The following is a 13,809-nucleotide window of genomic DNA, read 5'->3' on the forward strand; positions in this document are numbered from 1 at the left end:
GGTTCTTAGGTACATGACACTAGTTGATTGGATCCATGTCATCATGACCAATTTACAAAATAACATCCACAATTCAATTCATACTATGTGTAGAATGAAGATTTCATCAAAAGAACCAAAATGTCTTAATGGCCTGAAACTTTGGGAGATCCTACTGTGGCACAGGGGAGGAAATCTGTCCTTCAAATGGCATTAAGTTACAATTGTCAACTGTTTGCAGATGTTTTAGCCAACCAGTGTCCATCTATAACTGAGAGATCAAACTAGTCTTTAAATATATACACACGCCAGCCACTTTATTAGGTACACCTTGCTAGTACCAGGTTGAACCCCCTTTCGCCTGCCTTAATTCTTTGTGGCACAGATTTAACAAGGTGTTGGAAACATTCCTCATAGATTTTGGTCCATATTGACATGATAGCATCATGCAGTTGCTGCAGATTTGTCGGCTGCACATCCATGATGTGAATCTCCCATTCTAACCCACATCCCAATGGTGCTCTATTGGATTGAGATCTGGTGACTGTGGAGGCCATTGGAGTACAGTGAACTCATTGTCATGTTCAAGAATGTGGTGAGATGATTTGAGCTGTGACATGGTGCATTATCCTGCAGGAAGTAGCCATCAGAAGATGGATACACTGTAGTCATAAAGGGATGGACATGGTCAGGAAAGCCGTGGCTTTTAAACAATGCTCAATTGGTACTAAGGGGCTCAAAGTGTGGCAAGAAAATATCCCCCACACCATTAAACCACCACCAGCCTGAACCATTGATACAAGACAGGATGGATTCATGCTTTCACATTGCTTATGCCAAATTCTGAACCTACCATCTGAATGCTGCAGCTGAAATGAGACTCATCAGAACAAGCAATGTTTTTCCAATCTTCTATTTTCCAATTTAGGTGAGCCTGTGCGAATTGCAGCTGTTCTTAGATGACAGGAGTGGCACCCAGCGTGCAAGAAAATCCTAGTAGATCAGCAGTTTTTGAAATACTCAGACTAGCCCGTCTGGCACCAACAATCATGCCACGTTCAAAGTCACTTAAATCCCCTTCCTACCCTATTCTGATGCTTGGTTTGAACTTCAGTAAATCAACTTCACCGAGTCTAGATGCCTAAATTCATTGACTGCCATGGGATTTGGCTGATTAGCAATTTGTGTTACCAAGCAATTGAACAGGTGTACCTAATAAAGTGGCCCATGAGTGTATAAAGCAAACCAAATATGGAAATATTTTTTACCCTTTTATGAACAGCATGCTCCCTCAAGCCGACTACTTTCTGCTAGTGTTGGGCGAATGGTTCGGGCAGAGTAAAAGTCGGGCCCGAACTTCACCTGTTTTCTGTGCCAAGCGCAGTCAATATGTTGTTAAGGAGCAGGAAGCCAATATACCCCATACTCATTCACAAAAGGCAAGATCTGGGGCCCCCTTATCCCCCCACAACCACAGCCCAGGGGTGTGGGGGAAGAGGCTCTTGTCCCCATCAACATGGGGAGGTGCTTTGGAGTGGGGGGAGGCAGCGCCCCCCCCCGCTGAGGGCATGTGGCCTGGTATGGCTCAGGAGGAGGGGTGCCCCCCCCCCCCTTTACCTGGCCTGCCAGGCTGCATGCTTAGATAAGGGTGTGGTATGGATTTGGGGGGGGGGGGGACCCACGCCATTAAAATAAAATAATTGGCAAGAGGTTCTCCTTAAAATCCATACCAGACCCCACACTGTATTTTTCTTCTTTTTTTGCCAGATGCTGGCAATTGCAACTACAAATAAATGTAAATGTGATCTGATCCTTTTATTTTTCCCTGTAGAAATTTCATTTTTGCAGCAGCATGTTTTATACATGCTACAGATGTGCCACTTTACAGCCAGACTAAGGGGAGCACCCAGGCACTATATGTAAATGTTTTTTTCATTTTTATTGTTTCACTTCAAGCATCATTAAAATCACTGCTTCTTTAACCACTTCTCTACTTTGGGTGTTTTTCAGATTTGGCGTTTACAAGACTAAAACATTTTTTTTTGCTAGAAAATTACTTAAAACCCACAAACATTATATATTTTTTTTTTCTAATACCCTAGAGAATAAAATGGCGATCATTGCAATACTTTTTGTCACACCATATTTGCGCAGCGGTCCTACAAGCGCACTTTTTTTGGAAAAAAATCACTTTTTTGAATTAAAAAATAAGACAGCAATAAATTTGGCCCAATTTTTTTATATATTGTGAAAGATAATGTTACGCCGAGTAAAATGGTACCCAACATGTCACGCTTACAAATTGCGCCCGCTCGTGGCATGGCGTCAAACTTTTACCCTTAAAAATCTCGATAGGTGACGTTTAAAAAATTCTATAGGTTGCATTTTTTGAGTTACAGAGTAGGCCTAGGGCTATAATTATTGCTCTCGCTCTAACGATCGCGGCGATACCTCACTTGTGTCGTTTGAACACCGTTTTCATATGCGGGCGCTACTCACGTATGCGTTCGCTTCTGCGCACGAGCTCGTCGGGACGGGGCGCTTTAAAAAAATTTTTTTTTATTTATTTTTATTTATTTTATTATTTTTTACACTGGAAAAAAAAAAAAAAAAAAAATTATCACTTTTATTCCTATTACAAGGAATGTAAACATCCCTTGTAATAGAAAAAAGCATGACAGGTCCTCTTAAATATGAGATCTGGGGTCAAAAAGACCTCAGATCTTATATTTAGACTAAAATGCAAAAAAAAAATTAAAAATTGGAAAATGTCATTTTTTCAAATGACAAAAAAAAAAAAATGTTTCTTTAAGAGGCTGGGCGGGACTGACGTTTTGACGTCACTTCCGCCCAGCCGAGCTATGGGGACGGGCGAAGGAGATTTTTCCTTCAGTCTCGTCCCCGCTCAGCTCCCGAACGGTCGCGATCTCCTCCGCCGCTACCGACGGCTCCGGTAAGCGGCGGAGGGCGCGGGAGAGCGGCGGGAGGGGCCCCTCTTCCGCCACCGATAACGGCGATCTTGCGGCGCATCCACCGCGGAGACCGCCGTTATCGTTACCAGAACCGCTGACAGTAAAGATAGATACCTCGGTTGTGGCAGCAGCTGCTGCCGTTACCGAGATATGTATCTTTAAAGTTAGGCCGTATATAGTCGTACAGCGGTCTGGAAGTGGTTAAAATAGATCATGTTTTTAAAACACTTTTGCATTGATACATGTTCCCCAGGGCAGTACCAGGACCCCACATCCTTTTATGGCCAATTACTTGCATATAAGCCTTCAAAATGGGGACTTCTCATGTTCGTCTCCCATAAACTTTAATGGAGTTCGCAGATCGGCTCTCTACTTTTTGCACTTAATTACCTACTTGCTATCAAATCAATAGTTTAAGTATTCACCATCCTCCTGGTAGCTGGCTTTGGCCATGTCCTTCCATACTATTGGTTATTGAGTACCTTTACCTAGGCACTCAGGGGGTGGGGGTTTAAATAGAGGATCACCATTATTTTGTTGTGCTCCTAGAAGCTAGTGTTATCCTATGTGTCCATGCACACTACTTTAAGCTATTCACTTTCTTTTGAGCTTCAGCGTCTAGGAGATTGTTTGGAAGCTATCGCTTCTAAAACACAATTTTTTTAAAATAAATAATGCCACCTCCTCCACCTTTTTATCCAACGTATTTTTAGTAAAAAAAAAAAAAGCACTGGTGTGCATGGATCCTAAAAAGATGCATCTGTAATTTTTTTGTGTAAACTAAAAAACAAATAGAACATCTGGTTGCTATCAGCCTTTTTAAAAAGAGGTTGTAAACCTCCATTTTCAAGTTGTGCCTATAATAAGGCTTACCTATAGGTACAGTAAATATCTCCTACACGTGCGCCGTTTAGGAGATATGTACTTTGTACTGTGCCGATGATGTCATCGGTGCATGCGCTGTAAAGAAACGGCCTTCTTCACTAGTGAGTGCCGTGACTGGCGGCTCCTACTCACGTGTGGGAGTGACATCACGCAATTCCAGCTAGGCACAGAGCCAGAGTCCACGGCCCCGGAAGGAAGAGGGAGTAAACATGTAGGCTTTGTTTGCAAGTAAGTTTTACATAATGTGCACATAATGCTTTTACATTGCAGGGAACAAAAAGGAAGTAAAACCCATCAGGGTTTACTTCCTCTTGAAGATTTTATGACAGCCATAAGAAATGCATACCCTGGTGTTCTTTCATTGTGTAGCCCCTGATTTTTCATGGGTTTGCAACTTTCTAAAACTAAAAGAAAAAAAACAAAAACATTTTTTTGTTTCTGATCTGACTTTTAATTTGTGACCTCCTAACCTTTTCCCCACTGTTTTGTCATGCATTAACAGGGTGTCATCCCAAGGAAAATCTCTACAACTAGGTGTAACTGTTTTTGAAATGTATTCCTATTTAGCTATGCTATATATACTTTATTAAGGTCTTTTTTATCACACAAAAAGAAAAATCAACATGTAACCTAGATTCAAATATAAAATTCTGAACATAGATAATATAAGCAAAAAAAAGAAGACCATTATGCCTTGTATATCTGTTGAAGCTTTACAGTCCATACAGTATATGTATTCTGCTATTGCTATAGTAATGAAGAGGTAACCAATGTAGAACATAAGCAGTTTCATTAAATTCACATGTTGTTAAAGCTGCAGTGTCTGACAATATCACATAAAAGTGTTCAAATTTTGGACTATAACTTTAATGGGATGATTGGCCAGTACTTGGGCTGTTTCTTATCACAATGTCTGTCAAAATTAAGCTGTATGGCAGTTTCCATTCCTTGGATCTTCGCTGCTTCCTCTCCATAAAGTTTCTTCATCTCTAGTCTACGCCTTTCCCCGGGCCTCTCGGAAGGAGGTTGTGTGGATCGGTTTGTGGGGACATGAAGGTCGTGTCCTGCGTCTACATACTGTTCCTGCATTTCCTCATCCAGCTGCTGTTGCCTCTCTGAAATGGCATGAAACAATTATTAAAAAAAGGAGTGCAGAAAATGAACATTTCGACGAGTCAGATAAGCAAGGAACACCCAAGATCGATTTATATTACAACCATCGTTGACCAATTACTTGGGGATTTATCCCAAATGAAAACTAGAATGAAATGAAAACTAGAACACACAGTTATTAACGGAGATCTAAAACTATCTGATGTAGAGCAGATAAAGAAACATAATGTGCTGAAACTGATGCCAATTTTAAAATGCATGTAGAACATTTATGACATATACATAATTACTGTGACCCATATGCAAAGAACTTAGAATGCTGCCTAAAGCCTTCGTGTTTGATGCTAAGAGGTTGACTTCCAGGCCAATAGGCTGTTTCGTTTTCCAAGAGAAGTTACACTTTGCAAAGGAATTTTACCCAAAGCGTGTTACATGTTGTAAAATGTAATTTTGCAAAGAATACCCAATCAAGGAAAAAAAATAAAAAAATGTATAATTTTTGTTTGTACATGATTGGAAGACAGAAGTCAGCAGAGCTTCATCTCATTCATTACCCTCTGGGAAAAATTACTTCCCTTGTAAAGTTAACAGCCTATTTGGGGTAAATCAACCCACATATCTCTTAAAGGAGTTGTAAAAGGAAAAAAATGGCTGCAAGGTAGACAGAATAGTGTAATGATTCTGTTAAACGAGTAAATGCATATTAAATTCCTTCACCTATATCACCTCTGGTGTTCTAGTTTCTGTTCTCTCATTCACTTCCTGGTTTGCGGCGCTCGTTCATGTAAGAACTACATTTCCCAGTATGCATTGTGGCACGCCCAGTAATTCACACCTTCTTGAAATCTAACACGTAGAGAGTGTCCTGCCACACAGATGTAGTTCCCAGGAGGTGGCGAGCACGTCACTGACCACCGCAGTAAAGCCTCCCTTCACGGTGGTGAGTAAAAATCAGACAAGCAGGAAGTGAACAGAACAGAGAAGAAATAGAGCAACGTCTGAGCAAAAACAAAACAATGAGGAAGTGAAAAGAGGAATGTCTGCAGGTAAAGGATGCTTATTATGAAAAAAATAATTCCTTTACAACCCCTTTAAGTCTAGGGTCTTTAATATTATTTTGGAAAATTATCTGTGTGGAGTTTGTGTATAAGATTTAATTTTGTAGATGTTTCATTATGCTCATTAGCTTCTTCCCACTAGTATGGAGATTGGATAGCAGATCATATATTGCTGTACCTTTATTTAAAACCTGACCAACCAGTAACAGCAAGGCCTTCAAACAGCACGATAGCCAGATATTTAATTCAAACTTTTTTCTTTAGTAAAAACTGCAGTCACTTAAATGTGTTATGATGAAGTTGTGGGCAAGATTTTCTAGAAATTAGCTTAGAAGGCAGATGGCTGATCTAGTCCCAGAGCCATCACATGCACTGTACCCTGTAATGTAGAAAATCTGTCCACTCAGAATTGAGAATTTATGGGTGTAAAGCCCCTGCTTTTTATGATTCCTGTCTTGAGTCAAAATTTCCCTGGTTAATGGCAGCAGATGCACGGCTTAAGCATACAAAGGGTGATGAGGGGGAAGTGGGAGGTGGGATATGGGAATGTGCAAAATCTCTTGCATTGCGAGTGCCAGGTTGGAAAAAAAAGGAGAGCGTCAAGTGGAAAAAATGAAGCTGCTCTGCCAAGCTATGAGCCAAAGCCTGACAACCCAATTTTTCTGTGCTTTAGTTTTTTGAACACGTTTTGCTCATAAGCAGTGCAGATACGATAGATATAGAGATCCATCTATCTGTATTTTTACAGAAACCAGTACTTTAACCACTTAAGGACCGCCTCATGTAAATATACGTCGTCAGCAGAATGGCACGGACAGGCACATGCACGTACCTGTACGTCCTCTGCTTGACGTGGGTCGGGGGTCCGATCGGGACCCCCCCCCCCCCGGTACATGCGGCGGTCGGTAAGCCTCAGGGAGCGATCCGGGATGACGGCGCGGCTATTCGTTTATAGGCTCCCCGGAGCTGAAGAACGGGGAGAGCCGTATGTAAACACGGCTTCCCCGTGCTTCACTATAGCGGCGCATCGATCGAGTGATCCCTTTTATTAGGGAGACTCGATCGATGATGTCAGTCCTACAGCCACACCCCCCTACAGTTGTAAACACACACAAAGTGAACCCTAAATGTTACAGCGCCCCCTGTGTTTAACTCCCAAACTGCAACTGTCATTTTCACAATAAAGAATGCTATTTAAATGCATTTTTTGCTGTGAAAATGACAATGGTCCCAAAAATGTGTCAAAATTGTCCGAAGTGTCCGCCATAATGTCGCAGTCACGAAAAAAAATCGCTGATCGCTGCCATTAGTAGTAAAAAAAATAAAAATAAAAAAATGCAATAAAACTATCCCCATTTTGCGCAAACCAACCGATAAACGATTATTGCGATTTTTTTTACCAAAAATAGGTAGAAGAATACGTATCGGCCTAAACTGAGGGAAAACATTTTTTTATTTATGTTTTTGGGGGATATTTATTATAGCAAAAAGTAAAAATTATTGCATTTTTTTCAAAATTGTCACTCTATTTTTGTTTATAGCGCAAAAAATAAAAACCGCAGAGGTGATCAAATACCACCAAAAGAAAGCTCTATTTGTGGGGAAAAAAGGACGCCAATTTTGTTTGGGAGCCACGTCGCATGACCGCGCAATTGTCTGTTAAACGACGCAGTCCCGAACTGTAAAAACCCCTTGGGTCTTTAGGCAGCATATTGGTCCGGGGCTTAAGTGGTTAAAAAAAAGTATGCAGAAACATTTGTTATATCAGAGCACTGGTTGCAAAATTCAAGTTTAAAGCAAAACTTGTGCTTTGCTCATGCTGGTGTGGGAAGTTGGGAACAGCACCAGTGTCACGAGCGAGTTCCAAAATAAATGTGTTATTTCATCCGTGAAATAAACTAACAAAGGGCAAAGATGTCAGTATCCATTAATGAATAGCTGGAACTGTGGCGCCCAAAGAAGTGCCTCTCAGCAACTGCTGTAGCCCCCCGGCAGTCTATAGATAGCTCAACATATACATATACATATATATATATATATATACACACACACATACATACACACACACACACACACACATATATATATACACATATACACACACACACACACACACACACATATATATATACACATATACACACACACACACACACACACACACACACACACACACACACATATATATATATATATATATATATATATATATATATATATATATATATATATAACATTAAAAGAAAAAAAAAAAAAAAAAACAACGCCTTTTGTTAATTAATAAGTTCATCTGTGACATTTTCTTAAAAGAAGAAATTAAAAGAGACTGGACAGTTGCATTACTATTTAATGCAGTTCTAGAAGAAGCTTGAATAGAATCAATCCTGTATAAAAGAAAAGCTTCAGGAAGACAGTTAGAAAAGGGCCACATACGATCAAAGAAGACAAAGCTGAAACAATAAATAGCAGTGAGTAGGTGGCAATCACATTATGAAACATCTAAGTATGCCTGCTGTATATGAAACGGAACACCATCCTTCCCCTTAGGAAGAAAAATAAGACTAATAGAAATGTGGTCACAGTATACATAACTCCAGCGCAGAGGCTATGGGAATGGACTTCTGTGTACTATCCTACATGCAGGTTTAAGAAAACAAGAAAATAACGTCCCATGCAACCACTAATAATCGTCATCCGTTTACATTTCACAAACACAGCAGTATGAGACAAACAGAAGCCTAGACTTTTAAACAGTTCAGGGGGTCAAATAATGGTTCATCATTAGAGTTGAGCGGACACCTGGATGTTCGGGTTCGAACCCAAACTTTTTTTTTAAAGTTCGGGAACCCGAACTCCGAACCCCATTGTAGTCAATGGGACACGGACTTTTAGAAAAAAAAAATGCAGAGGTCCCCGCAAATTCAATAATCAGACCCTTTAGGTCTGGTATGGATATTAAGGGGAACCCCGCCGTCAATTTAAAAAAAAAATAAAAAATGACGTGCGGTTCCCCCCTAAATATCCATAACCAGACCCTTCAGGTCTGGTGTCGATTTTAAGGGGAACTCCACCCCAAATTTAAAAAAAAATGGCGTGGAGTTCCCCCTAAAATCCACACCAGACCCCTTATCCGAGCACGTCGACCTGGCCGGCCGCAGAAAAGGGGGGGAGACAGTGCGGCCCCCCCCTCTCCTGAACCGCACCAGGCCACATGCCCTCAACATGGGGAGGATGTCCCCATGTTGATGAGGACAAGGGTCTCATCCCCACAACCCTTGCCCGGTGGTTGTGGGGGTATGCGGGCGGGAGGCTTATCAGAATCTGGAAGACCCCTTTAACAAAGGGGACCCCCAGATCCTGACCCTCCCCCCGTGTGAAATGGTACACCTACCATTTCACGAAGGAAGTGTAAATTATTGTAAAAAAAAAAAAAACACACACACACACACACACAGTAGAATAAAGTCCTTTATTAATAATAAAAAAAAAAAAAAAAAAAAACTCCAGCGGTGATAATCCACTCGTTCCCGGCTTCCTGCTCCAACGTTGTCCTGATCCAGTGGCGGGTGAGCTCCAGCGATGAGAAGATCCATCCATCCAGAGCGCAGCATCGCCGACCTCCACTCACCGCTGGACACAGCCCAGCGAATGACGCGCTGAAGCTGTGACATTACTTATATAGGCGAGGCAGGGCCACCCGTCACGTGACCCTGCACCCTCTGCTACGTCACTGGGTAAGCCCAGTCTTCCCTCTTCCTGGGCTTCCCCAGTGACGTAGCAGAGGGTACGTCTGAGGGTGCGGGGGCACATGACGGGTGGCCCTGCCTCCCCTAAATAAGTAATGTCACAGCTTCAGCGCGTCATTCGCTGGGCTGTGCCCAGCAGTGAGAGGAGGTCGGCGATGCTGCTCTCTGGATGGATGGATCTTCTCATCGCTGGAGATCACCCGCACCCGTCGCTGGATCAGGACAACGTTGGAGCAGGAAGCCGGGAACGAGTGGATTATCACCGCTGGAGTTTTTTTCTTATTTTTTTTCTTAATAAAGGACTTTATTCTACGGTGTGTGTGTGTTGTTTTTTTTACAAGAATTTACACTTCCTTCGTGAAATGGTAGGGGTACAGTGTACCCCATTACCATTTCACACAGGGGGGGGGTCAGGATCTGGGGGTCCCCTTTGTTAAAGGGGTCTTCCAGATTTTGATAAGCCTCCCGCCCGCATACCCCCACAACCACCGGGCAAGGGTTGTGGGGATGAGACCCTTGTCCCCATCAACATAGGGACAAGGTGCTTTGGGGGGCACCCCAAAGCACCCTCCCAATGTTGAGGGCATGTTGCCTGGTGCGGTTCAGGAGAGGGGGGGGGCCGCATTCTGTCCCCCCCTCTTTTCGGCGGCCGGCCAGGTCAACGTGCTCGGATAAGGGGTCTGGTGTAGATTTTAGGGGGAACTCCACGCCATTTTTTTTTAAATTTGGGGTGGAGTTCCCCTTAAAATCCACACCTGACCTGAAGGGTCTGGTTATGGATATTTAGGGGGAACCGCACGGCATTTTTTTTTTAAATTGACGGCGGGGTTCCCCTTAATATCCATACCAGACCTAAACGGTCTGGTTATTGAATTTGCGGGGACCTCCGCGCATTTTTTTTTCCCGAACTCAGACCTGAACTTTTTCCAATTATTCGGGTTCGGGTCCGTGTTCGGGAAAAATCCAAAGTCCGTACCGAACCCAAATTTTACAGTTCGGGTTCGCTCAACTCTATTCATCATATTAAAAAATGTACAGAATGATCTGTATTGAGCAGTTACACAACTAAGGGCTCATTCGCACCCGTGATTAGGGCAGGACACAGATTGCATCCAGGGCTGATCGTCTGTCTCAAAACACATGCTCCATGTGGGGATAAATGCGAATAGCCATGGCTCCCGTCAGCCTGTCATTATAACTGTACACACACATCTGTGATCCCAGCTGCAGAAATCCACTGTCCAGCCCAAATCACAGGTGTAAATGAGCTCTAAAGATCCAGTTTCCTTTGTACTTTGTTATTCCTGCAAATTTTTACTTACAGAATACATTGGTGTAAAATATTGCACACTTGGCATATTTAAAGGAAGCTTTATATACCATATTAGAGTCTAGGTCTAGAGTCTAGTCTAGAGTCCTTAGAATTGTTTGTTGCTTTCTTAAAAAGAGAAATATATAAAAAAAAAAAGTAAATCAGCGCAAAATGCAAAACCCAAATGAAAGCTCAAGGGTCAAATCTCAAATCCCTCAGATAAATATAAAAAAGATGGTGCAGCGCTATACAAAAAGTCCAAATGTGAACAATAAAAACACCATCCATGGGATCTTCAATGTGCACAGCAGAACATGCAGAAGTCCTCGTGCAATGTGAAATCAACCTCCACCAAAAGATCAATTGGCCGCTCACCTAACAGAATGGACCCTGCTATGAAAGGGTCAATACAGCAATCCCCTCAGGGTATAATGGGTGATACTGGATCAAGATCCTTATGGGATTGATGGCGGTGTCACAAACGATGATATTCTCTCAGTGAAATATATGGCATGTAACAATAAATGATATACCATAGTGCTTGCCGTAATTAAAAGCAAGCACTTCCTAGGAACACATTTAAAAGGAGAAGTAAGGGAATCCGTATTATTCCCCCATTTTACTTACCTAGGTGGATGCAGCATCAGTCCGATGCTGAATCTGACCCTGGCGTCTCTGCACCGAGAACCAAGCCATCCAACATCGCCGATGGCTTGGTTCTCTCGGCTCCCCGAGCAGAGTGATGCTGCCTGTCAGCTGCTCTGCTCCTCCACGCTCATTGGAGTGCTGTGGAGGTGCAGGGAGCGCCCATCTCAGCGGCTCACTGAGAGGCTGAGACAGCCATCAGTCCAGACCTGGCAGAGCCAGACTTCCTAAATAATGATGAGGGGCCTGGACTAATTCCAGTGACGTCAGCAGAGACTTCAGACCGCTCGCTGCTGAAAATGGGTCACAGGAGTGCAAAACTAATTGCACTCCTGTGACCCATAGGAGAAGCCCAACCTAACAAGCTCAGGTTGGACTTCTCCCTTAACCCTTTGATCGCCCCCGATGTTAACCCCTTCCCTGCCAGTATCAGTACAGTGTATATTTTTTTAGCACTGATCACTGTTTTAGTGTCACTGGTGCCAAAAATGTGTCAAAAGTGTCAGTTCAGTGTCCGATAGGTCCACCACAATATTGCAGTCCTACTATGAGTTGCTAATCGCCATTAGTAGTAAAAAATGAAAAGAAAAAAAAAAAAAGTTTGTAGAAGCTAAAACTTTTGCTTAAACCAATATACACTTATTGGGATTTTATTTTTTTTTTTTAACAAACATATGCAGCAGAATACATATTGGCCTAAACTGATCAAATTGGGGGGGTATGTTTTATAGCATGTTTTAAAAATGTTATTTTTTCCTAAATTGTCTGTCTTTTTTTTGTTTATAGAGCAAAAAATAAAACCGCAAAGGTGGTCAAATACCCCCAAAAGAAAGCTCTACCTGTGTGACAAAACGTTTTATTTGGGTACGTCAGTAACGCAGTGCCGTATTGCAAAAAAAAGCCTGAAGGGGGGGGGGGTAAACCTTCCGGAGCTGAAGTGGTTAAAGTACATGTAAAGTCTAACAGAACAACATTAACCTCTTTCCCACCGCGCCATAGACAAAAGACGTCTACAGCGCGGTGGAGTTATTCTGGGAGGACGTCCCTGGGACGTCCTCCCAAAATACCCTCAACTCGCGCGCCCCCTGGGGCGCGCTCCCGGAATCATCTGTAAGCGCTGGGTCTAGAAGACCCGCGCATCACAGATCGTGGTAAATCGCCGCTGATAGCAGCGGTTTACCACGTGATCGCTCCGTCAAATGATGGAGCGATCACTTGTAAACAACCCGGTAATGACGCCGGTTCCTCCCTCTCCTCTCTGTACCGATCGGTACAGTGTGAGAGGAGAGGGGGGAGAACGGAGGCAGCAGCAGCTGCTGTGGCTGGATCTGTGACAAATGCAGTCACAGATCCAGCCATCCTTCCCTGCGCAATACTCTGCAATAAAATCAATACTCTGCAATAACCCCCCATACTCTGCAATACCCCCATACCCCCTATACTCTGCAATAACCCCCCCATACTCTGCAATAACCCCCCCCCCACTCTGCAATACCGCCAATACTCCGCAATACCCCCAATACTTGCTAATATGACAGAAACAAGATTTTTTTAAAAAAAAAATTACAGAATTGTCAGTGTTTTTTCTTTTATAGCGCAAAAAATAAAAAACCCAGAGGCGATCAAATACAACCAAAAACAAAAAAAAAAGAAAGCTCTATTTGTGGGGAAAAAAGGACAAAAATTTCAGATGGGCACAATGTTGTATGACTGAGTAATTGTCATTCAAATTGTGAGAGCACCGAAAGCTTAAAATTGGTCTGGTTAGGAAGGGGGTTTAAGTGCCCAGTGATCAAGAGGTTAAGTAGCTTTATTTGAAATAAAATGAATTAGTCCGACTAAATTACAAAAAAAATAAAAAATAAATCCACATTTGCTGCAATACTCACCTTCAATCCAGAGCTGTCTGTCACATTAAATCTTTACTGACACTAGACAGAGACAGACTTTTGGGTTGAATGACAGCCTCATTTAGTCCACTTTCCTTGAGCCCATGGCTGTCATGGAACCTGCCGCTTTATGGGGTTTTCATCACGCCAGCCTGGGCCCAGAGTACTAATGTACTGAATGGTGTTTACACATAATGCAAGTAATTTTTA

At 42.5% G+C, this 13,809-nt stretch overlaps 1 protein-coding gene across 2 annotated transcripts in view; it reads right to left on the reverse strand.

Moving 5' to 3' along the window:
- Positions 1 to 4,398: 4,398 nt before the first annotated feature.
- The window catches only part of GEMIN8 (gem nuclear organelle associated protein 8), a 62,870-nt gene continuing 53,459 nt past the window's right edge, over positions 4,399 to 13,809 (reverse strand). For both annotated transcript variants that reach the window (XM_040336598.1, XM_040336597.1), the window contains exon 4: positions 4,399 to 4,951. In XM_040336598.1, the coding sequence (XP_040192532.1) occupies positions 4,695 to 4,951 (257 nt within the window). In that variant the 3' untranslated portion in view covers positions 4,399 to 4,694. The remainder of the gene's footprint in view (positions 4,952 to 13,809) is intronic.

The sequence above is a fragment of the Rana temporaria genome, chromosome 2 (assembly GCF_905171775.1).
Source record: "Rana temporaria chromosome 2, aRanTem1.1, whole genome shotgun sequence".
NCBI lineage: Eukaryota > Metazoa > Chordata > Amphibia > Anura > Ranidae > Rana > Rana temporaria.